General features: G+C 42.5%; 1 protein-coding gene across 1 annotated transcript; it reads left to right on the top strand.

The window, feature by feature from the left end:
- The first annotated feature begins 19,997 nt into the window (after nucleotides 1-19,997).
- Nucleotides 19,998-25,077, top strand: LOC143288793 (uncharacterized). Its single transcript, XM_076597427.1, has 4 exons — nucleotides 19,998-20,089; nucleotides 20,633-20,934; nucleotides 22,859-23,143; nucleotides 23,514-25,077. The coding sequence occupies exons 2-4, from the start codon at nucleotides 20,639-20,641 to the stop codon at nucleotides 23,893-23,895; spliced, it is 963 nt and encodes a 320-aa protein (XP_076453542.1). The 5' UTR covers nucleotides 19,998-20,089; nucleotides 20,633-20,638; the 3' UTR covers nucleotides 23,896-25,077.
- The last annotated feature ends 979 nt before the right edge of the window (nucleotides 25,078-26,056 follow it).

Here is a 26,056-nt window from a genome sequence, read left to right as displayed (position 1 = left end):
TCCTCCTCCTCTTCCCTTCTCATTCTCTTTTCCTGTCCTCTCAGTCTCTCTTGCTCTGTCTTTCTGTCTTACTGTCTTTCTTTCTGTCTGTCTCTTTCCCGGGTCCTCTTCCTTCTAACCCTGTACTGGCAGCGTGGCTTGCAATCTCACACACACACACACACACACACACACACACACACGTTGTCCTAGCTCTCTACTTACAGTGCCAGCCTGTCAGAGAGAGAGAGAGAGAGAGAGAGAGGTCCAGGAGACAGGCACGCAAGCCGTCTCCGCCACCGCTGCTTGCTGTGCCCCGAACCTCTGTCGCTCGTTCTGTCCAGCTGTGTGTGAGTGAGAGTGAGTGTGGGGAGAGGGGGAGTGAAGGAGGCTATTGCGTCGTTCGCTGGTCCTGTGTGCCCTTTTTGCCTGTCGCTGTTGTCGCCTTTGTCGCCGCAGCTATCCATCCGTCTATCTTAGGTATCCGGGGTGGTGGTGGACCACCAAAGCAAAGCCAAAATCCAAAGCAAGTACACGTTTTTTTTGTTTTGTTGTTGTTGTCGTTGTGTCACCGATGGATATGTCGTATGGTGTGGTGGTTGCTGTGGTGGTGGTGTGTTGTTTATTTTCCTCCCCCGCGCGCAGAGTACTTTTGATTTGAGTGGGCTGAGCTGTCATGGTGTTTTGATGGTGTTCGGAAGGTTAGAGATTTCGTATCATTTTCTTTTTTCCCCATAATTATTGTCTTCTATGTGTTTTTTTTAGTAGTTCGTTGTTGTGATTATTGTAGCAGAATTAGAGGTGGATTTTTTTGTTGTATTTTGTTTCGACGGGGGCGGGGCGTGGGGGAGCAGGAGTGGGAGGGAGGTGGTAAGAGAGCGTGAGTGCAGGGTTCGGGTGGTCTCTTTTTGTTGTTGTTTGATCTTGGGGGTGAGGGAGGGGGGTGAGAGTGTTTGTGAAGGAGGTGGAATGTTTTGGGCTGTGGTGAGGACAGGTGACAGTTTGGGTGGTGAGGTTATCTTTTTTTTTAAAAACAAACAAAACGTGAATCTTATACAAACAGTATTGTTTGGGTGCCATTTCTTTCTATCTTTCGTTTTCTTATTTCTCTTTTTATTCATCTTGTTTATTTATTTATTTTTTTTAATTCATCTAATTGGCTATTTTCGTCTTCATGATATATTAACACGTGATTGTTGTAGTCATTGGTTTATTTCTTTTTTTATCATCCTCTGTTTATCTTTCCATCTCTTTCCCTCTCTTTCTCTCTTTCTCACCCTTCCCCCTCTTTCTGAATCCCTGTCTCACCCCTTTTTCCCTTTCTGTCTTATGTTTGTTAGTCTTATTATCCGTCATTCCCACTTCCATGAATTCGTTAATGCAAGTTTTGCTCCTTTTTCTTTTCTGTCATCTTCGTTTCTTTTTCTTCTTCTTCTTCTTCTGCATTTATTTCTTTTGCTTTCTTTCTTGTTCAGTTTGTTTGTCGTTTAGTCATATATTCATAGGTACAGGTGGTTTGATCTCCCTGTGACTGACAGCTATTTTGTCTGTCTGCCTCTCCCTCCCATTATCGCTATTTTCTCCCCCCCCCCCTCTCTCTCTCTTAATCTTTCACTATTTCCCAAAACTCCTCTCACTTTCTGTTCTGTCTCTCTGTCTTTCTTTTTGTTTCCTTCTGTTTATCACTCTGTCCCTCGCTGATTCTCTTTTTTCTGTCTTCTGTCTGTCTGCCCTCCTTTGGTTCAAACAAAACTTTATTCAGTAAACGTTGTACTTGTACACAAAGACAGCTGAGCAACAACAAGCTAACAAGCTGTCCTCCTTTCGTGGATTCTGGTAGTTGTTTTTTTTGTTTTTTTTGTTTCTCATGTTCCATCTTTCTTTTCTGTCTTTTTATCATGTTCTTTTCGTTGTACTTTTTTTTTCTCCAGTCTTTGTCTCTTTTCTTTGTCCGGCCGATCTTGATATTCTTAACACATTACGGAACGTTTGACTGATGATGATGTCTGTGACACCTGATGGGTCCTTCTCATTTAACGGCCGTAAAAAGGCAGTGAATTCATAGTCACCATGTCCCATATTCACCGCGTCTAGGACTCTGCATATGTAGGTTCCCATATTCAGCATGTCTAGGACTCTGCATAGGTAGGCCCCATATTCAGCATGTCTAGGACTCTGCATAGGTAGGCCCCATATTCACTATGTCTAGGACTCTGCATAGATAGGCCCCATATTCACCATGTCTAGGACTCTGCATAGGTAGGCCCCATATTCACCATGTCTAGGACTCTGCATAGGTAGGCCCCATATTCACCATGTCTAGGACTCTGCATGGGTAGGCGGGGCCCAGTTTTCTCCTTCCGCCGCGCTTGATCTTCCTTGGTCAAAGTCATGTACCAGTTCTCACCCGGGCAGCGCGAAAAACACCGGAGTAAAGTGCCTTTCCTAAAGACACGTACAATTTCATTGCCTCCACCTCTCATCACTAGTGTACACTGTATCAGAAGTCCAGTCCGAATCTGCCATGGTCTTTCTAGTGAATGTGTTTTGAAAAAAACAAAAAAACAAAAAAAAAAAACAAGAAAAAAAACAAAAAAAACCCGAAACAACAACAAATAACAACAACCAAACAACAACAACAAAAAGCAAACAAACCCAAAAACAAATCCAAAACATCTACATGCAGAAAACAAACTTAAAGGTGAAAATGGTTAGGAATATGAATTATTAACGCCACCAGGGTATGAAATAATTCTTGTATTTGTGCACATCATTAAAGCTGGCCTTCACATTTGATTTTATTGTTATTTTTTATTGTATTGAAGTGTAATGCATTGTATATGATTTCATTATGTTGTATTACGCTTTTTGGCACAACAGATTTCTCTGAATTTGTTAAAGCACAGAATATTCAAATCACTGGAATCTTGTGCAAAGCCCATTGAAATGTTTGTTTTTTTGTGTGTTTTTTTTGGGGGGTGGGGGGGGGGGGGGGGTTATAAAAAAGTATATGCCAGTACACAGCAATTCACAGAATTGTATTTTATTTCTAAAGTCGCACGAAAAGCGATCTTATTTCACGGCTGGTTTTAGAGCTGACCAGCGAGTTAGATCTTTGCCAAGGTCATACATATGCTCTTTTGTATCTTAAAAAAAAATCTTATAGCATATGTAACGCAGTGCATGTGGGTCAGTGCACGCGTTTCTTGAAACTGAAACTGAATGCTATATCATAGGACCACAAGGATTTCTTTAGTCATCTCTATACTTTTATTTCTAATGTCATTTTTTTTAAAACCAACAATGGGAACGTATGAAGACATATTTTCATGTATGTTATACACACCACGTACAGAAGTGAACTTCAACATTTAAATGCAGACCAAATTGAGTTTCAAAAATGTGTGCTTTTCTATCTTTTATAAGAATAGTTATTATGATGCCGTTTACATAAATATTTGCTCAGAATATTATTGTTGAAAGTGCGCCGTACTTTCCTTTATTCAGCTAAAGCCATTATTACGCAGTTTACAGAATTATTTGCGCATATGATTTCATTGTTGAAAGTGTGTAAGTGGCTGACCGCGTTTCTGACATTGAGGTACGGATTATCATAAATCGTGGTATTGTTTGGGATTTGTCCTTTAATATTTAAATTTGGTACGTAGCCTGATGTTTGGGAGACTGTGTTTCCAACACACACACACACACACACACACACACACACACACACTCACATTTATATATATATATATATATATATATATACATGAATATCTCTCTCTCTCTCTCTCTCTCTCTCTCTCTCTCTCTCTCTCTCTCTCTATATATATATATATATATATGTGTGTGTGTGTGTGTGTGTGTGTGTGTGTGTGTGTGTGTGTGTGTGTGCGTGAAATATATAATAGATCGAGATAGATAGATAGATAGAGTATGTGTGTGTGTGTGTATGTGTGTGTGTGTGTGTGTGTGAGCATTATTTATTAGTACCTTTATATATATATATATATATTTTTTTTTTTTTTTTTAAATTTAATGCCTCAGTACATTTATGGTGGGCTGGGCTATAAGTAATATTGTTTCATTTGATTGTGTGAGGTTTGATAACTCTGCCCTTGAGAGTAAATCTTAAGTTAGTTTAACTCGTAAAAACCGATTTATTTTTTGTAACACATGTATCTATTATTGTAAATCTGCTTCCTGGAATCAAAGTGGAAAGTTTGGCAGACTGTCGAACCAAAGCGTTGTAAACAGTATTCACCACAACTCTCCTACACCTCTCCAGCAGACCTTCTCGTCTGGCATATCCCATATAATCGGTCTTTTTGGAGTTGGTGTTTTTTCTCCTTGGGTGGGAGTTTAATTCTGAGTTGATGTACCGTCTCCTGCTTTTAATGTGTTCTCGGATGGATCTCTCGATTTTTTTTTTTTTTACGTTTCCGTCTGTGGGTTGAACTTCCAAGGCTTCGTTTTAATGGTTGAAGCAACATTCTTGAGTATGGACACTTCTGATCTGATGTTGACTTTCTGTGATAGTGAAGAAGTCAATGGCTAATCGAAATTGGAAGCACGTGGAAAAAGCTGAAAGGGGGTGGGGGAGTTCAAGACGTTTCTTCCAGACATAAGAACACTAAGGGGTCTGTTGATGATGCCAAGGATACTCGTAAATACACTTTTCTGTTTGAGACCACACATGCTCCAGATTTACACTATCTTACCTGGGAGTTTTACATCCAGGCCATTGGCCAATTGCCCTCAGGAGTAAGGTCGGGTAGGTATGGGTAATTGCGAACAGCGTGTACTTGCGAATGCCGCCCCACTTCGAAGCGTTCTTAACGGTTGCATTTCACAATTTAACGTCTCCTTCGACCTTTTCCTAATAGCTGAATGAATATCCGTTTCAAAGAATCAGTCAAACATCAGCCATTTCTTGCTATTTTTCGCGCTATTTCTTCTCTTCGCGCACCACTGCCGACCAAGGTTACAAACGTGCTCTCAAAATCCTAAAATCATGGGAAGCAAGTTGGAGGACTTGAACTTCGACACAGTTTAAAATAGGTTTATTTGATCGGCTATGTTGAATACGCATTACCAGTGATGTGGGAATTTAAGGAAGCATATTGGTTACAGATCAAAACTTCAATTTTGACGTGCATCTGCAAAATATTGTCGTTTGCAATTAGACCATAGGATATTTTGACGTGAGTCTATTTGCGAATGATGCTGCACAGATACTGAGCACTCTCAAAAGTGTGTGTGTTGTGTGGGGGTTGTATGTTTAAATGTCTGTTTGTGTGCAAGTATGATTAAAAAAACAACAATACAACTGTCTGATGCGTTACTCCAATAATATGTTATGTCCAATGAGTAAATGATCTGCTTCTGTTTTAATTGTCGGGAGAGAGAGAGAGAGAGAGAGAGAGAGAGAGAGAGAGAGAGAGAGAGAATCAAGTATCTGTTCCCATATTTGATGATGATATTTATTTTGATTCATTTATTCGAATGCCTCATAGCCCAGCCGATAACAGAAGCCATGTCAGGGCTGTGACACGTTTAGAATCAAAACCATGTACGTGTGTGTGTGTGTGTGTGTGTGTGTGTGTGTGTGTGTGTGTGTGTTTGAATTTTAAGATACCAAAAAGCACTTCGTTCGCAATCACATAAAATCAGATCAGGTTAAAAGTATTGGCTTTTTCCGTCGTGGAGCCAGACTGATTTAGTTGCTTCCAAAGGTTAGCTAATTCCACTGCGGTACCATCTATCTATAGGTGTATCGATCTGTTTTTCTATCTGTCCCTTGCGTGTCTGAAGGGACAGGGAGGCATGGGGGGATGAGAGGGTAATATCACACACACACACACACACACACACACACACACACACACACCACACACACACACACAACACAACACACACACACACACACATACACACACACGTATATATATATATATATATATATATATATTCATTAAAAGCACATGGCAGGTGTTCTTTCTGTCATTGTGTTCCGTGTAACACCGTACTACATGCCACGTGTGGGGAGCAAACTTAACAAGAAAATCCTTTCTGGTGTGGAATAGGATCCGCCAGATTCAACTTGCCTTGTTAGTTTTGGGTAATGTGGCTTTTTCAGTCGTTCGTCTCCAAGGTTTGGACAGTACAGATAAATCATATAATAAATATTCACGCATGTAACATCGACACACATCATATCAATACAAACGCATACTAAAGTACATGTAAATCCTGAAATAATTATTTGTGCCTCAACATCAAAACCTGTCATATCAATACGAACACATCAAATCATTACAATGTCGAGATTGACCATTCAAATGTAGCGCTTCTTTTTTGTTTATGCTTTTTTCCTCATAGAACCCATACTAATTTTTAATTCATTAATGAGTATTTGGACCAGTGACGGACGTTTTCCGTATATTTATTGCCTCAGGTACAGATTGTGCAAGCGAAAGTATCATATTTTGCAAACGAAAGTATGCCAAACAAATCTTTTCTCTACGCTGGAGCTGAATTGAAAATAGTACAGGCTTTTTTTGCAATTCGTCGTATCTCTTGCAGTTAAATATGAAATGATTTTCATCTTCACATTGGGCAAGGAGATGTTGCGACATCTGAATCGAACCATCTTCTGTTGGCATTCAATCAAAGTGCTCTCAATCTGAGCCTCGCATAGCAGATTTTATGCCATTTATTTGTTATAATCTTAATATACTTTTCTGTTTTAGATATTGATATGAAGAGAACCATTTTTACCTATGATTGCTCTCTATTTGTCCGTGCCAGTTTTGTTTATAATATGCTATAAGTCTATCTTTAAATTCCGATGCAAACCGCTCTCGTGCCCTACTCCTTGGCACATCCAAACAAGAGAGAGAGAGAGAGAGAGGAATCCTCTTCCGTCTGAAGTCCCAAATGTCCTCTTCCTCTTCACACTGACTTTGACTAAACGCCTTTCCTGTCTACTCCTCCTGAATCTCAGATCAGTGGCGCATCTCTCCATTTCTTCCACTCCTGATTGAAACAAAAGTCGATGTTATCATGAAGTAAATTACAATAAAATCATGTAAGCTAGTTCTCATACTTTCTATTCCCAGCTGATCTCACAGCTTTTCCCCACAATCACCAACATTGTCAACTCATTTCTTCTTACTGTGGCTGTTCTGTCATTTTCCAAAACTGCAATTGTCCTACTTCATTTGAAGGAACACAAACAATTAGAAATATATCGACTGGACCTCCCCTTCTTGTCTGATCTAATGGAAAAAACAAGAGCCGTTCTGAAGCAGTCCAATAACCACCATTGCTCCAACAATCTTCATCCCGTAGTCTGTCTATCGTGCTGATCACAGCACCGAAACAACACTGCTGCCTATCCTGAATAATCTGCTGATAGCGTCCGACTCGAGAAACATTTACCTTCTAACTCTTCTCAACCTGCTAGCTGCCTTTGACACAACAGACCATTCGATATCAATGTTGCCAATCAACAGTCTGAACCTGTTAAAGTCAAACACAAGAGACACGGACACTGATATAATTACCATGCAGGACAGACTGATTTTTGTGTGTGATAAATACTTTTACTAACGAGCAGAAACGAACAAGACAGATGAACGAAAAGCTACAAACAGATGAAGGAGAAATAGATGCCTCATAGATAAGAGAAAAATGTGAGAGTGGACAGTAGTTTTATTAATGTTACATGTGAAATGTTTTGGCATTAGCTGGTGCAATGGATGGGGGCGTTTTGTTGTGGTAATTACGTCTGAACTGATACTGGAAGAACCTCGAAAACGAAATTTGACAATCTGAAAGGCGAGAAATTCGTAGAAACGAGGGAACATGGAATTTGCAACCCACGAAATGAGATGAGGAGAAGACACTGTGGCATCGACACACAGACATCATCGTGCTTAAAAAAAATCAGAGTTGTGTTAATCCTTGGACCATTTCTGGGGTGTGGATGCACATGACAGTGCGTTGAATTACATCTTCAGTCCAGTCGTGTCAAACGGAAAAAAGCGTACAACCCGTTAAATGTATGTCCAGGGTATGGGGAAAATTAACTTACCTTTCCCAAGTTTTATAAATTGACGTGAATTAAGTTCTTTTTCTCTTCGCAGTACGGATTAAATCATACCAGTGAGAAATTCATAAATCAGACCTTAATGAATGTGACTGATATTCGTGTAATAGAACTGCATGATTTCTGGAGCACCTTTAACAAAATGGAATACATCCCCAACAGTTCTCATTTTTGCGCTCTCGTCAAATTCTGTTTTCCCTCTATATTCATGTTATCCTCTGCTTGTTTCGACCCGCATAGTATAATTAACGAAGCCCTTGCACTGACGAAAGTTTGATTCCCAAATTTCTCTAATCGTATTCAATTCTCAATCTCTCTAATTGTTAATTAGATGAGCTTGCCAAATAATTGCACCCTTCGATCAGTCAGTTTAGGAGGCGTGTAAGCGTGCGGACGTTTCCACATACAGACCACGTCTGCTTGTTTTTATTTATTTATTTTTTTTAAGAAACGAAAAAAAGTTCTAGAGATGTCTGACATCGTTGTTGTTACTTCCACTTTCAATGGCCTATTAGTCTAGTAATTCTGTGAGAAAAAGTGGCCGAACCTCAAAATAATTGCAAGAAAACGTTTTTTTGGCTCTACGTGTTCAGAATTTTTCGCTCTATCACCCGTAAAAAATCGAAGATAATCGAACGTCAGATACGATCAGGAAAATTAAATAAAGAAAAATAAATAGGCTGAGATGGAAGAAAAAGCACACCATACTTTTTTGCTGCCGCAGCTTGTCATTCGCGCCTTGTCAAGTCGGGCTCTGCGGGCAGGCCTGGTTCCTCCCCGCGCTTTCTCACTCCGTGCAGTGAAACCTGTTTCGTACTTCCCTGACCGTAGTGAATGTTTTACGTTGATTTGTTAGCAATTAGTGATTCCGGAATAATAAAACTTACTTATAACTGTCAATTGAATCAGTTACTGAACTGTTATAACAGTTATCTTGTTCCTAATTTGCATCTAGACAGACAACACGAAAGTGGCGTTGAAGAAAGGTTCACATGTTGCCTTCGCAAAACGTGGTGCTGAAGTATGGTGAACCATGCGCTTAAAAAAATATTTTACTGAAGAAATTACAATATTCAACTTTCTTAAGTAATTGTATGTAAAATTGAAACGGACGGTCATCAAGGCACTTGTGTGATCTGAAGTGACGAGAAGCCATTGTCTGGGTTCTAAAAACATTGATTTATTTTGTTTGTTTGTTTGTTTTTCTATTTATGTATCTATCAATTTACTTATTCATCTATTTGTTTTATTTTTTGTTTGTTAGTTACACATTTATCATTCAGTTTATTTTTGTTTATTCATTTATTTATCTAATTATGAACTGTCTTGTTTGTTTCATTTTATCTATTATTATTATTATCTTCTGTCGTGGGGGTATTTCAAACACGTGACTGTGTGTGTGTGTGTGTGTGTGTGTGTGTGTGTGTGTGTGTGTGTGTGTGTGTGTGTGTGTAAGAAAGAGAGAGAGCGAGAGAGAGAGAGAGAGGCAAAACATTATTTTGAATTTGAAAGCAAAATATCACCAAATGTGGATATGCGCACACTCACACACATGCGCGCGCAATATGTGTCATTCATGTAGATGTTTTGTCCACTGTGACCTGGAAACGTAGAATTCATACATGAGATGTTGTCTGTTATAATGGATTCATTTATGTCAGATTTATATATATATATATATATATATATATATATATATATATATATAAATCCAATTAATATAATCCTATGTTTGATCGTGACCTGGTCTCCATTTGACCTTAAGCTGGTCCTCTTTTCAGCAGTAATAAGTACAGTATCAAAAGAAATCAAACCATACAAGAAGAACATCGATCCTGACAGTCTGTGCAAATTGTTAACGTGAAAGGCAATGTATAAGCAGAGCGACTTATTCACACAAAGCTGTCTTTATGCGTCTTAAGGTTGCATTTTAAAAATATTCACTTACATTTTGCAGACATCCTTCACCAATAAGTACAGATGCAAGTCTGGAAAAAAAAACCCACACATATTGCGATTATTTTGGGATTAGACCACTTTTTATCATAGAATTACTGGACTAATTCATAATAATGTCCATCCTCACAAAGGCTTCCCTCTCAGTGTTGTTCTTCAGCGGTTGTCACCTGTGCTGAGTTCGAATAATGTATTCCATGACACTCTCCACATGCTGGCGAGCAGTCAAAACCTTTTTTTTCTGCAGGTACACCTTTTTGTCACAGTCACACTCACAATCACAGCGGATAATGCACAGAAGCTTGGGAGGAGCAGGAGGCAAGTCTGCTGTGCAAGGCGGCACCATCTGGTTGTCAACAATCTTCCAGCCCCATTGTCCCGGCACAAGTGTGTCATTTCCAGTCCACTGTTGGACTTGCAGATATGTCCTCAAACTGTGGTATTTGGTAGCAGAGGACGTTGTTGGCAGAGAGTGAACTTGTATGAATGTTGTCCCAGACGCTACCTTTGAACAGAACATCATGTATCTAATCTTGTCAAGGGTGGACGCTGTCTTCCTATCATACAAAGACAAGAGCATCTGCTCAGCAGCAGCAACAATCTCATCTTTCTCTAAGTTCTTCAGGAATGTCTCTGCCAGTTCACAAAGTCGTTCTGAGCTCAGAAATTTCTGGAAACCTGTCCGTTTGCCAGTTCCAAAAGCTCGGGACGTTGTGTCACAACCTATGGCTGCATGGATGACAGGCAAGATATGACATAAGCTGCTAAGTGAACTCTGAAACTGCTTGATGTTCCAGCACCTGAACGGCTTTCTGCTTTTCTTGAGAAAGACTTCCTCTGAATCACTATTGAAATGACAGACCAAAAGGACTAAAAGATCTGTGTCATCGTCAACAACCACTGTCTCTTTGCCTTTTGCACTTTCCTGAACCTCAGCAACAATCATGCAGTCAGCATCTCCTTCAGAACAGAAAGTCACGCATCCGTTGTTCCGCAGCTTACAAGAAAGCAAGTCAATAAAACGTTGCTTGTTTTTATGATTGGCCAGAAACAGGTCTTTCCCGATATGCAGGGTCATGGCTGGTGTAAACTGAACCTCAGTGGACGACTTTCCCTCAGTTCTGCACATATATGTGACGTCTTTTGTGCTTGGGCCACTTGTATAGCCATTACAGGCTTCTTGTACTTCTGTCGCACATGTCTGACGTAAGTTTCAATGATGGAAATGTAAGTTGAGCCACGAGACCAGGGATATTTTTGAGAAGTGCCTCTCCATGCAGAACAAACGCACGTCACCAAGAACGGCACTCTCTGGCATGGGTTTGGAAACTCTCTTCCAGATCCCATCAGCAAGAAGGGCTTTATTTCCTTGACGAAGAAAAATAGAAGACTTAGAAAGAGATGATGGGTGACTCGACAGCTCATATCTGAACACCTCACTCTTGTCCTCGTATTTACTGCCTTGACAGTGTTTATGGAGGCCATCTTAACAGCCTGTTCTGACCTAAAGGTGTATTCCGTAGCTTTGTGGCCTTCCATCTTCTTCAAGATTTTATTTCCCACTAGGTTTGCCTTGTGTGCATCCACCTTGGTGTTTGCAACCATACCTGTGGCTGTATTCTTCAGAACAGGACCAGCAATGAAGGGATCTCTCTCTTCCAGGAGAGCAAGGATTACCATCATGTCGTGACCATCCTGCCTCTTTCTGGCAATGCTGATGTCTTTGTGCTGTTCACTTGAAAAAGACAACCCGGTGATGTTCTGAACTGACGTATTGATGTCAGCACAAGTGGGCATTGATAGAAGCCATGCTGCACGTTGGGATTCTGACATTCCACGATCACGTGTCATCCCCCCTGTTGATTTGATGCTTTTCATCAACACTTGCTAAATAAAAGATCGACAGAAAAACCAGCCAAGTAGCGATCACTTCTGTGGAAAATATGATGACCTTGAAATTTGTTGTACACGTCAGGGTTGGTTGGTTCAAGTTGCACCATATCTTGTAGGTACAGCTGGATTGACTTTGTGTACAGACTGTGACCAGCTGAAGCAAGAAAAGGTATCATCTCCTGCAACGTACGCAGGTGAAGATGCCAGTTTCCCGTCCTCTCTGCCTTCAGAAAACATCGTAAAATATCTATGAGATGATTGTATTGCAACCACGAGGCAGCTGTGGGGTGTTGTTTTAGCTCCTCCTTCTTTGCATCCAACTTGTCAGAAATTGTGGAGATAAGATGCGTGTTTGCCTCAAGGTCATGAGCTACAAGTTTGCCCTCCATGAGAGATATTATACAAAGCCAGTCCGTGATCAAGATCTTCATCTAACATTGGTTCGGTAAAGTCCGTGTGATCAGTAGCATTTGATTTGAAAGTGTCAATTGAATTTTGAAGTTCATTTTGAACTTGTTGATCCACTTGTTCCAAATGAAGGTGTTCTGGAACAAGATCTAGGTTCTGTGTAGTTGGCAGCTTGACTCCACATGTTTTAGCAGTCACGAGTGCGTTTAAGCAAAGAGTCCACTAAAATGTCCCCTTCCTGCTCGTGTCACTGCTTTTCCTTGCGTCATGTGCATGACAGCGTTTGGAGAGAAAGGCAATTCCAGAACCTTTAACCTCTTGCAACCCACTGCCCTCCATCAACCGTCCAATGCAGCCTCAGAAGCTCATTTCAGCATGGAAAGCACCAAGGCGCAGCACCATCGACTTCATATAACTGGCAGGAGGCTCATTAGCAAGATGTCAGTGGCTTTCCACCAGAGTGGTTGATCCAGAGTCAGGACAGGTGTTGAGTTGTGTCGTGTGGCCTGTTTTGTGATGAAATGTATGGTAGAGTAGAGACAGGCCATGTCACTTGGACTGAGGTCGATTATGGGCAGGAAGCCAGAGATGCCACAGTGACTGCCCATGTGAACAGCTTGCATCATACCTGACCAACCAGGCCTCTCTCTCTTCTGTTGCAACGTTCTGTTTATACACAGATATGCATCGTGCGTTAAAATCACACTGACTAGCTTTTCTGTACGCTATCAGTTGAAATTCGTTTGTTTTCTGGCATATACATTTATGTAATACCTTGTTTTTCTTATTGCCTTTCCTCAAGTTCTTTTTTTCATAAAATTGGGGTAGTACGTAAGAAAAGTCTTCCTGTGCTTGTTCTTTTCCTTCAGTAAACAAGATTCCTCCTGTTAGTTCTCTCTCTCTCTCTCTCTCTCTCTCTCTCTCTCTCTCTCTCTCTCTCTTCTTTCTCTTCTTCTTCTTCTTCTTCTCAATTCCGTCCCTCTCCTTCCTAAACCCTCCCTCGCCCTTCTGCCTTTCTAGCACGCGCGCGCGCGCGCGCGCGCACACACACACACACACACACACACACACACACACACACACACACACACACAATTTCACAGTCAGTAGTTAAATGGAGATAAACAACAACCAAACAAAAAAACACAAAACAAACAAACAAAAGAAAACAATAAAAGCTAAGCCTTGAAGACAGTGCTTAAGGAAATAAACAAACGAATACATATGAAATAAACACTGATGGGAACGAAAGCCCACAAACGTACTATAAAAAATGTTATTATCACCTTTGCAGCCCTTTTTCGATAGCACAGAAAATGTTTTGTCAACACTGCATGGGTGTTTGCAAACCACACATGTGTCTTGATATTAGTCCATTTCCATTTTGCAAAGAAATCTCAAAAAATAAAATCTTTAAATTTTCAGCGAAAGAAACTTTATTAAGCGCATAGTTTACCATACTCTGACTTCACACACGCGAACACGGGCGAACCTGTCTACCCCTATGCCACTGCCATGCAGTCTGTGCTAGCACACTTTAAGACCATGATAACTGTGATTATATTTTAGTAACAGTCTAATTTGACTGTTGTAAGTACACTTGCTTTCTCGGAAACATTACTTAACAATGAAGCATTGTAAAATCATGTATGATATTCAGTACGCTCAACAGAGAAGCATAAGACACAGTGGTAGGCAGGTTCAGCTGCGCGGACGAAATGCCGGAGAAGCGTAGTACTTAACAGGCCCATCCCCGTTGTGGCATCCTTGACAAGGTGTCAGTGACGTGACCCAGTTGAGAGTTTCAGACTCAAATATGGTGTTCCGTTCGCGCCATCTCCTTGTGTTTATTTTTCGTTATTTAATTTTCCTGCTCTTATCTGACATTCGATTTTCTTCGATTTTTTACAGGTGATAGTGTGAAAAATCCTGAACACATAGAGCCAAAAAAACCTTTTCTTGCAATTTTTTTGAGGTATTTTCGTAATTTTCTTAGACTAAGAGGGGAGGGATAGAACTAAGGGGGACGGGGAATGGGGAGTAGCAGGGGGAGAGTGGAAGGGGGAGAGTGTAACTGTGTACACATGCGTGTCTGTGTCAGAGTGTGCATGCAAGTTCAGTTTGTGTGTATAGATCTATGTGCGTGCGTGTGTTCGCGTGGAGAAGGAGTTTGATGGGTCTTGATGAATGGTTGGATGCTATTCAAAAGGATCAAAAGAACAGCTGACATTTATTAAACCTTTCTTGTAGTCAGATGCATCGTAGGGATGAACGCCACAGTGAAGTGCGTCATTCTGTTGACGCGACAAGAGACGTCATAACACGACTGATAACGAGAGGTTCCTACGCAATCCAGTCTGAAAGTTTAAACGTATACATGTACAAAGTTGACTCAGTTTGTATTCTTTGCACACAGGTGACGCCGTTTCTGCCACCAGGCAGTGCTGACGCTATTTCTTTGACTCACCGTAGTTTTAACAAGAGCAGTTTTGTGTTTCACTTGAAGCGACTCTGCCTCCAATGATCAACACTACAATGGTACTATGATTTGCCTCGGTGATTAATGCAATTCAGATCCTCTTGTTCAAGTTGTGTTTTGTGTGGCATCGTCGTGATGCTACTTGTGAAACTGACGTGAAGCTGGAAACGAAAATATAACCTTGCAAGCAAAGATAAAGAACTTGAAAAAAACGAATACACTGTATATAAAAAATATATATATATATATATATAAAATTAAACGACACTAAAACTCTCCCGGCAAACCAACACACACACAAACACACACTGCCACACAAGATGACAAATAAATAAAAATTCTTCTTTTTTCGTTCGTGGGCTGCAGCTCCCACGTTCACTCGTATAGATCAACACGAGTGGGCTTTTATGTGTGACCGTTTTTACCCCGCCATGTAGGCAGCCATACTTCGTTTGCGAGGGTAAATAAAAAAAACCAATTAAAACTATCCTGGCAAACACACACACACGCACGCACGCACGCACACACACACACACACACACACACACACAAGGTGAAAGGAGGCAACTGCCAGCTATACGAAGCTGACCTATGATATATCAGTCACCACTGGCACGTGCCAGCAGGCCTATCGGTCAAAACCTGATTACTATCGGTCCACCACGCACCCTGCTTGCCCTGTCCAGCCTGTGTGTGTGTGTGTGTGTGTGTGTGTGTGTGCTATATCTCAGACCAAAGCGTTCTGTAACTAAATAACCATCTTCGATGAATCAGACACGAGGTGGGCGGGTAGGGGAGAGGAGGGGTGGGGGTTGGGGGGGGGTGAATAAGACCAGCTGCTGACGGAGAGGGGTAAAGACGCGGGGATGGGTGGGGGGGGAAGACCGACGCTATAGCAACCATCCATCCTCGCATCATAAATTGTGCCGTCTACTCCTCTGCCGGGGGGAGGGGGGGGGGGGGGTGACCTAGTAGCCGCACGCGCTGAAAAGTTACAGACCCCGTCTCCACGGCACAGATAGCAGCAGACAGGTACACAGGATACATATGAACAGTGAAAGACAGCTGTACGGAGATTATTGCTTGGCGAACGAAACGGACGCTAAGGACACTTCCCCCTCCTCCTCCTTTACACACGACCCCGTCGTTCAGAAGTCTCGGACAACTCACCCACCCCCACTGACTCCCACATCGAATGGACGGACGTTCGAGCGCACCTTTGAACACCTCTTACCCCGACCCCGATCCCCCCCCCCCCCCCCCCCCCACCCAACCTCCCCAGGTGGGGGGGGGGGGCCTACAGATCATCATCATGTCATTGCTGACAGCCTTACAACCCAGATTCCTGCTGCGCACCCCCACCTCCACCCCTCTCGCCATCTTCAGTATACTCCCACTGACCTGCATGTTAACACACACACACACACATATATATATACATACATACACACATCAGTGCAACATCCACCTCCATCCCCCAAGGCCCTCCCCGCCCCTCTTCCTCAACTGAAACGTATCCCGCGGTGCGGTGCAGTGAACTGGCTTTGCACTCTCAGCATGCCTCGTTGCCTGCCTGGGTTTATTGCTGCATATTTGCATGCACCATCTGGCCAGTGTACTGTGTCTGCATGTGTACCACGCTATCTTCTGAACTTGTGTTCCAGTTCGTCAAAAAAAAAAGAAAAAAAAAGCGTCTGATATGAGTGATAGTGGTAAGGAGGAGGTTAGAAGAACATGCTGGGTTGTGCTTACCAAGGCCGAAAGAACAGCAGTTAATTAATAAATTTCACCTTCCTCCCCCCCCCCCCCCCCGACACACACACAGGCTCCTCCCTACCCTCCTCCCTGTGTGTATGTCTGTGTGTGGTAATGATATGTTACCTTCTAACACATATCACACACACACACAAACACACACACACAAACACACACACACACACACACATATATATATATATATAAACACACACAGTGACACACACTATGTGTGCATTGTGTGTGTTCTTGTTCTTGTGTGTGTCTGAGTCTGTGTGTGATACGTTACTTTCTAGTGCACACACGCACACACACATATATACACACACACACACACACACACACACATATATATATATATATATATATATATATATACACACATACACACACACACACACACAACACAAACAACACACACACACGTGTGTGTGTGCATGTGTGTGTGTGTGTGTGTGTGTGTGAGAAGAAAGAGTCATTATTCAAACAATATGTCCTATGGCTGCAAGAATTCAGCCCAGAAGTCATAGTAAGAACCCTGTCCAGCAGAACCTGTTCCCCATGACAGGGAACAGCCATTATACCTTCTGGAACTACTGGAGCATGGGATGGCAACTTGGCTACACTATCAATTATTACCTGCTCTTGTCAGAAAGATGTTCAGCCTGGTGGAAAACTACTGCCTGAAAACAGCAGATTATGTGTGTGTGTCTGGGTAGGTAGGAGGGTATGTGTGTGCTATCAATTATTCCATGCTCTTGTCTGAAAGATGTTCAGCCTGGTGGAAAACAAATGACTGAAAACAGCAGATTATGTGGGTGGGTGGGTGGGTAGGTGGCTGAGTGGCTCTGTGTGTGTGTGTGTGTGTGGGGGGGGGGGGGGGGGGGGGGGGTATGTGTGTGCATGTGTTTGTTTTGTATGTGTGTGTGTGCCTGCATGTGTGTGTGCATGCATGCATGTGTCTGGGTTGGCTCATGTGTGTGTGTGTGTGTGTGTGTGTGTGTGTGTGTGTGTGTATCTCTCTCTGTGTATACATGTATCGTTGCATATGTGTGCGTATACATGTATAGTTGTTTGTTTGTGTGTGTGTGTGTGCGCGCGTGCGTGTGTATCACTGTGTTTGTGTGCGTGCATGTGCACATATGAATATGTGCATGTGTATACATGTGTGTGATTATGTGAGAGGGCATGTGTGTGTAAATATTACACTAAGTGCATGTGAGTATGTGCACATGTGCATAATTATGGACAAAGCATGTTTCACTGGGTCGGAAAATGCATCACCTCCCTCCATAGCGCAGGGAGAAGGAACCAAGTCTTTCCATCTGACCCTCTGAAAAGATGTCCAAGATGCAAAACAAGCAAATCTAGGTACATTTCAATGCCTCAGTAACACTGGCAGCATAATACTTGAAGTTAACAAGTCTGCTCTTGACCCAAAACAGTTACTGGTAGGAATGGACACCAGGAATGAACTGTTTTACACAGATAGATAGATAGATGCAAGTTTAAATTCCTTCACTACACGATTGTATGTGTAAACCCCATTTCTGATCAGAACTGCCTACCCCCTTTTCCCACCATATCTCCTTACAACTCTAAGCAACCACACGCACAATGCCAGAGAGACAGAGGTCTCCCCATGAGAGAGAGAGAGAGAGAGAGTGTGTGTGTGTGTGTGTAGTGATTGATCACCTTCTATTTAGGGCCAATCCCTGTTTCCACAATCAACATCCAGATTTAAACAAAGACTGATATTTCATGTTGTTCTCCAGTTACCCACTTCCACACTTCTTTTTTTTTCTTTTTCTTTTTTTTTCTTTTGTGTGTGTGTGTGTGTGTGTGTGTGTGTTTGATATCATTATAATTTTTTTTCTTTATTGACTCAATTTGTCAAAATGAAGAGGGGAATTCCTCTTTGGTTTCTTCAGCAGAAGCTCCTCTCCATCCCTATCCACTGCACTTGTGTAGTTAGTACTTTAAAAGTTTTTACCTTTTTTAAGTACTTTTGATGTAAGAATAAGACTGAAACTGTGTTGACATGCTTATACACAGTGGGCAATCAGACTAAGGCATTGCTATAGTATGGGCATGCACTATTTTTATCTGTTTCGCGGATGTGTGCACGTGCTGGCGTACTTGGGCTATTATTAGTGAATTACCATGTTTCTTTTAGCCAAACCATCCATGGGTGCAGGTGTCTTACAAATAACTATGGCTGGATGATAGAGAAAGAGTTTCAGTTTCAGTAGCTCAAGGAGGCGTCACTGCGTTCAAACAAATCCATATATGCTACACCACATCTGCCAAGCAAAGACAGACTTGGACAAACAGATACAGACTGATATGGAGGGTGAGAGAGTAAGAAAATGACAGACAGCAGCTGCATACTTATGGAGACAGAGAAAAAAAAGAGAGGAAGAGAGACAGAGACAGAAACATCCTCAGACAGAACTGAGAAAGTAAGAAAGAGGCAAGGGATAAAGACAGATAGACAGATACCAGAACATTGTGACATGTGGAATAGGTATGGACCAAATGATACTAGCACCCCCAACCCCTCCCCCATGTATGACCAATTTACTGTTCTGTTCACTTGAAGCCCAAACCCTTGAGCCATTTTCTTTGACACTGCAGTCTAATTTACGAAGTTAAAAAAAAAGAAAGAAAAAATAAGATCTACTGACTCACCAGCACACTTCCCTGGAAGACAAAATGCACAAACACTAATAAACTTCCTCCAATAAACCTTCTGGGCAATGCGCAGGAAAAATTGTGAATAATGATGAAATCATATAAATTGTATAATAATTCTAATTCACCGGCGTATGCAAATCGCAATGTAAGTTGCACGAAAACACCTACTAATTGAAAAACGATGGGGTGCAAACAGACGATGACGATGTCAAGTAGCCTCTGCCACGAAGTCCCAACGTGATCAAAGTTCTTTAAGCTGTCTGCTGCACCTGGTAGTCAAAACACATTATTTCTTCTCTTCAAACAAACTAAAACGAGAAATATTCAACAGAAAATACTTACCAGCCGATAATATTTCTTCCCCCCAACCGTCGAAATGAATGAGTCAGAAAACTGGTTTGCCGCTTACGAAAATTCGTACAGTGTTGATGCAGGCTGCCAAACTCAGGAATGAATTTTCCCTCTAAACCGGAAAATTGAACGTAGTCAGCGTCTATAAACCAATCATAAACAAAATAAAAACTAAACATGTGCAATATGAGAAGTTTACCGATTAACGTGACATATTTCTCTGCTGGTGTAACTAGGTGAACAAACTGTACATTTTCTGTATGGATTATTTTCTACAGAAAGTAAAAAAAATCTTAAAGGTGTTTGCAGTGCCCGATTATTCGTTACGTTTTGTATAAGCGGACGGTTCTTCAGCAGACGCCATATGCAGTAAGTTGTTTACCTTGGAGATTTGAGCGTCTGCTTTTCTGTTGAGTTCGAAAATTAATATTTCAAACACTTTAAATAGTTCAGGAAAGGTACATAGTAATAGTCGTTTGTCAGTTGTATGCTCTAAAATGCGTGGGTTGAAGGGGAGGATAGGAGGGGTGGTGGTGGCAGAGTTGTATTGCGTGCCAAGACTCAATGGGTTATTTAAGTGCTCAAATTCGTTTTGCGAACTATGTATGATTACATGTTTGCCTTAGGAAGGGCACAACAATACATACAGGTATAACGGAAATATTTAAAGCGTTGTGCATGCACACACACTCATACATATACAATGCCACATGCACTTATAGATAGTTTATGGCAAAGTGGTGGGGGACGGGGGATGTGTGGGTGGGGGGTATGTGCACGTGTGTGTGCGTGTGCACGTGAGAGAGAGAGACAGAGAGAGCGATAGTTCATGCAAAAGTTCAAGTGCCTCCAGGTGTGCCTGTTCATACCATTGTTAGCAAAATTACATACCTGTTTTACAAACAACACATAAAAGAAAACAAAAAGTGCTCCTGGTTTAACTGGACATATTGAGTTAAAACAACGTGATCACACAATTTGATTTGCATTCCTCTCCACAGAACGCAATGAATCAACCCAGCACAAACCCTTACCCTGGCTTCGACAGCTCAGGGGAGTATTACACACCACGCAAAGCACCTCGCGTGAGACCAGAGGCTGCGGAAATCGCCAGTCGGAATGCAGGCACCATCAATTTATTCAGCATGGAAAACCACACCCCTGTGAATGGTCCACCGCCTTCCCCTCGCTGTCCGACAAACGAAGCCAAGCAGAACTACCAGAAAGGCCGGAAGGGTCTGGTTGGGGGTCTGCTGGGAGGGGAAGGTCCAAAGCCTGCAGCTGAAGTTCCTCCTCAACCCAGGTATTTTGATTTGAATTGATTTGATATGGATACTTATATAACACCTATCCTTGATCAGAGATGCAGGCTTGATGATATGGATGCTTACATGGATTCTCCAGTCGGACCGACAGATGAGTAGGTAGGCAGGCTAATCTGTTGGTGTGTGTCCTCATATGAGAGAAGATGCCGATTCTGGATGCACAGCACTTCCCACAGGTGGCAAAGGAAAACGTTTCCAGAAGCTGAGCCTTGCTTCCTTCACTCACGCCTTTCCTTAATGGCCAGCATTCTCTTGTTTTCAAACGTCTTTATGCCACTAGAGCACAGCATCCTCCAGCGAGAGCAGTCAAGGGCATCAGTTTCCCAGGAAACGATGTCTATGTCACAGGCTTTGAGGTTTGTCTTCAAGGTGTCCTTGAAGCGCTTGCAGGGTCTTCCAAGTTCGCGGTGGCCTTCCTTCAGCTGGCCATGCAAGAGCATCTTCAGTAGGTGACCAAACTCTAAGCACTTTACAGACTCAGGGTCATTCACACAACAAGTTGCCTACTTGGGTAGAGATGAGTGCCGGCTGCCATTGGGCGCTCATCATTCAATGTCTTGTGTGTTGCCCTGTCTCTCTGGAGAGGTTCAGTTATGTCCAGTGTGCTGTCCCTGTCTCTCTGGGGATGTTTATTGATGTACAGTAAATGATATGATGTATAGATATTTATATAGTGCCTGTCCAACTCTTAAGCACTTTACAAACATAGGTGTCGTTTACACAACAGGCTGCTTACTTGGGTAGAGGAGACTGATAGCTGCCATTGGGCGCTCATCATTCTATGTCTTGTATGTATTGTGTGCTGCCCTGACTCTCTGGAGATCTTTATTTTTTAACAGTGTGCTGCCCTGTCTCTCTGGAGATGTTATTTTGTATTTGTTTTTTTTGTTTTTTTTATCACAACAGATTTCTTTGCGTGAAATTCGGGCTGCTCTCCCCACGGAGAGCGCGTCGCTACACTACAGCGCCACCCATTCTTTTTTGTATTTTTTCCTGTGTGCAGTTTTATTTGTTTTTCCTATCGAAGTGGATTTTTCTACAGAATTTTGCCAGGAACAACCCTTTTGTTGCCGTGGGTTCTTTTACGTGCACTAAGTGCATGCTGCACAGGGGACCTCGGTTTATCGTCTCATCCGAATGACTAGCGTCCAGACCACCACTGAAGGTCTCGTGGAGGGGGAGAAAATATCGGCGGCTTAGCTGTGATTCGAACCAGCGTGCTCAGATTCTCTCGCTTCCTAGGCGGACGCGTTACCTCTAGGTCATCACTCCACACTTATGTAAAGTGTGCTGCCCCATCTCCCTGGAGATGTTATATACAGTGTACTGCACTGTCTCCCTGGAGATGTTATCTAAAGTGCAGTGTCCAGTCTCTCTGGAGATGTTCAGTTATGCAGTGCACTGCCCCATCTCTCTGGATTATCAGTTGTGTACAGTGTGTGACTGTTTTCAACCCATCAGCAAGTGCCCTGAAATGTTTTTGTCTGAAAGCGCCTGTATTTGTTAAGTCATGTGTGTGTGTGTGTGTGTGTGTGTGTGTGTGTGTGTGTGTGTGTGTATGATGAGCCTGTTTCTAAGCATATAAGCTTACAAGTTTGCATCAGTGTGTAAGAACATAAATGTATTCTGATGTGCGAATGTGCAATTATTTCAGTGTGTGTGTTGTTTAATTTTCAAATCACAGCAATGAATAATGGAGCACTCACATTAAACAGGAAACTTCAGTGTTTTCCTATGTATTATTTGCACACATGTGGATGCTATGCTCCTTCATCTGATTTGTTATTGAATTACACATATTTGTAGTTTCTTCCCAGATCCCAAGATTTTTCTTTTACCAGAGATTCTTCTACCTTCCACATTGTTTTCTTTCTTCCTTTTTTTTCACCCCACTCTCCGCAGAGTAAAACCAGAGGCAGAGAACATCGCAGAACATCACAAGGGAGGCAACATGTCTCAGCTCATCACCAGAGATTCCCGGCGCCCGCAGTCAGCCCGGCCGGCACCCAGGGTCAAAGTTGAGGCTTCGGAAAACGCCGAACTGGACCGAGGTCTTCGGCTGGGTGGCCTGATGCATGATGTTAAATCCATACCCGCTTCCCCAAAACCTGTGCCACGGGTCAAGCCGGAGGCTGAGGAAACAGCAGTGCTTGGTGCTGGGAGTCAGATGGCAAAAGTGATGTTTAAGTGAGTGTGTGTGTGTTTTGCTTGTGTGTGTGTGTGTGTGTTTGCTTGTTTGTGTGTGTGTGTGTGTGTGTGAGAGAGAGAGAGAGAGAGATAGTGGCCATGTGTGTGCATGAATGTGCAATTGTGTGTTTGCCTTCCTGGGTGCACAAATATACACAGCTCAGTTGGGAGTCAGATGGCTGAAGCAATGTTTTAGTGAGTGTGTGTGTTTGTTTGCGTGCGTGCGTGAGTGTGTGTGTGTGTGTGTGTGTATGAAACAATGTTTGTGTGAGCGACAGTATGTGTGTGTGTGTGTGTGTGCATGTGGAAGTGTGTGTTTGCCCTCCAGAGTGCACAAATAGACACAGCTTAGTCCTTCTTGCCCCTTCAGGTATGGCACCACCCCTCGCTCCACCAGAGGAGTTCCACGAGTTAAAACCGAGGCCACCGACAACTACACTCTGGACCAAGGCAAACGCATGGAGAACTTGCTCGTCTGTTACGGGCGGCAACCACAATCCGCTCGACCGGTGCCACGCGTCCGAGACGGCCAGCCCAACGCGGAACTGGACCAAGGGGGACGACTCTCCCGGCTGATGCATGAAGGAGACAAAGTCCGTGGCGACCCAATCCCGCCTCCCAGAGCGGCTTCGGCCTCAGGGCGGCGGATCCTGAGGAAGAGTCAGCAGGGAAGTATCAGTCAGGTTTTTTCAGAGACGTCCAAGTGGCACATGGTTCCAGCGCCAGGTATGAGGAGCACCAAGGCTTATTAGCTCCCCTGCTGCTTTGCCTCAGGTTTGTTAGCTCCCTTTTTCCGCAGGTTGGAGAAGTGCCAAGATTTACCAGCCAGGGAAGTATCAGTCAGGTTTTTACGGAGACGTCTGAGTGGCACATGGTTCCAGCGCCGGGTATGAGGAGCGCCAAGGCTTATTAGCTCCCCTGCTGCTTTGCCTCAGTATTGTTAGCTCCCTTTTTCCGCAGGTAGAAGAAGTGCCAAGATTTACCAGCTAGGGAAGTATCAGTAAAGTTTTTTTCAGAGATGCCTGAGTGGCACATGATTCATGCCCCGGGTCGCCAAGGCTTATTAGCTACCCTGCTGCTTTTCCTCATTATCGTCAGCTTCCCCCTCCCCCCCCCCCCCCAACCCCAAGTATGAGAAGAGCCAAAATGTACTAGCTCCCCTTAACCCTCAATATTGAAAACTCCCTTTTCCCATGTATGAGAACTGCCAAGATTTACTAGTAAGCTGTCGTCTTCCTCGGTATTGTTACCTCCCCTTTTCCCAAGCGCGAGGAGCATCACGACTTATCAGCATCCCTCTTCTTAGTTTTAGCTCTTTTCCCAAGGTATGATGTGTGCCAAAGCTTATTAACTCACTCAGTACGGCCTGTCCTCTCTTCTCCTCTACACAGACCCCTCGGATGTCCAGTGGGTGTCTGAATGACCCAACCTTTAGCTTCCGTCGTCAGAATTGTGGTATTCTTTGTCAACATTCTCGTCTTCAGTATAAGAGCCTTCCGCTTGCAATATTTTGATGATGGTAATTGGGGTGAAACGCTGTTAACGTCGTCTCTTTCGCCGTTCGTATGGAAAGAGTTAACTCCCGTCTTCCCGCATGTTGTTAGCTCCATTTTCCCCAGGAATGAAGAGCATCAAGACTTTTCAGCTTCCCTCTTATTTTGAGCTCCCTTCTTCCCAGATATAAAGAGTGCCAAGGCTTGTATTATAAACTCCCCATTTTTTTTTCTTTTCTCCTGAGGATCTGCATCTGCAATCTGACAAAAAAAAGAAGAGGACTGCTGTCGTCGATGGATCCCAACACAAACATGATCAATGTATATACACCATTTCTTGACTTGCAATGTGCTTCAGGTCTGATCTCTGTAAACTGTGCCTTTCTTCTTTGTTGTTAATTCTGCTGCTGACCCCCCCCCCCCCACCCACTCCCCCCCCCCCACCCCCCTCCCTTTCAGGGCAAACCTTCTTTCCCAAAAGAAAATATTTGCCTATGATCTCAAGATGTTTTTTTGCTGTATTCAGTTTTGTCTGATGAATTATGTAAAAGAAGAAAAAAAAAAAGAAGTTTTATTATCAGTGCATTGTTTCATCAGAATAATGGTGAATGCCTATTCGTTTTGGTCTGTGTGAGTGTGTGTGTGTGCGTGCGTGGTAAACAAAAATCTATGGAATGCATGTCATCATGCATTTTAAGCATTTAGAGAGGAATGTACTGACATTTTAATTCAGTTCATGTGCCTAATTCTACTATTCAGAACAATTTTGCCCCAGCGTGCCTGTCAGCCTTGATGTTTATTTTATTTTTTTACTGATTTATTTATCTTCCTTTTTGACTCACTTGTGTAAACAAAGTGAGTCTATGTTTTAACCCGGTGTTCGGTTGTCTGTGTTTTGTGTGTGTGTGTGTGTGTGTGTCCGTGGTAAACTTTAACATTGACATTTTCTCTGCAAATACTTTGTCAGTTGACACCAAATTAGGCATAAAAATAGGAAAATTTCAGTTCTTTCCAGTCATATTGTTTAAAACAATACTGCACCTCTCGAATGGGCACAAAAAAATTAAAAAAAAGAAGCCTAATTATATGTAAACTGCATTTACTGTTATATATATATTTTTTGTATTCTCTAAACTTGGAACTTTGACCTCTTATTCTGACACAACAACAAGAGGAATCATTATTATCATTTTTTGTTCAAACAGGAACTTCTTTTGCTAAGCATGGAATTTTTATTTATTTTGCAAACGTTTTGGTGCAGATAGTAAAAAAGGGAAATTACTCTGTAATTAATGCTAGGGGACTTAATTTATCACAAGTGAGTCTTGAAGGCCTTGCCTCTCTTGTTTCATTTGCAATGAATCTGAAGAACGTTCCCTGTTAAAGCTGTCTCAGTGGGCATCGAAGTTTTCAGTTCTAA

Source organism: Babylonia areolata, chromosome 13 (genome assembly GCF_041734735.1).
Source record: "Babylonia areolata isolate BAREFJ2019XMU chromosome 13, ASM4173473v1, whole genome shotgun sequence".
In the NCBI taxonomy this organism is placed as follows: Eukaryota; Metazoa; Mollusca; class Gastropoda; order Neogastropoda; family Buccinidae; genus Babylonia; species Babylonia areolata.
The sequence above is the reverse complement of the archived record's forward strand: the minus strand, read 5'-3'. Positions and strand labels throughout refer to the sequence as shown.

What these genes read in the sequence shown, in the direction of transcription:
- LOC143288793 (XM_076597427.1), top strand. Translation starts at nt 20,639, where the DNA reads ATGAATCAACCCAGCACAAACCCTTACCCTGGCTTCGACAGCTCAGGG. An exon ending in GAAGTTCCTCCTCAACCCAG is followed by an intron (nt 20,935 to 22,858) that starts GTATTTTGATTT and finishes CACTCTCCGCAG; the next exon opens with AGTAAAACCAGAGGCAGAGA. An exon ending in ATGGCAAAAGTGATGTTTAA is followed by an intron (nt 23,144 to 23,513) that starts GTGAGTGTGTGT and finishes TTGCCCCTTCAG; the next exon opens with GTATGGCACCACCCCTCGCT.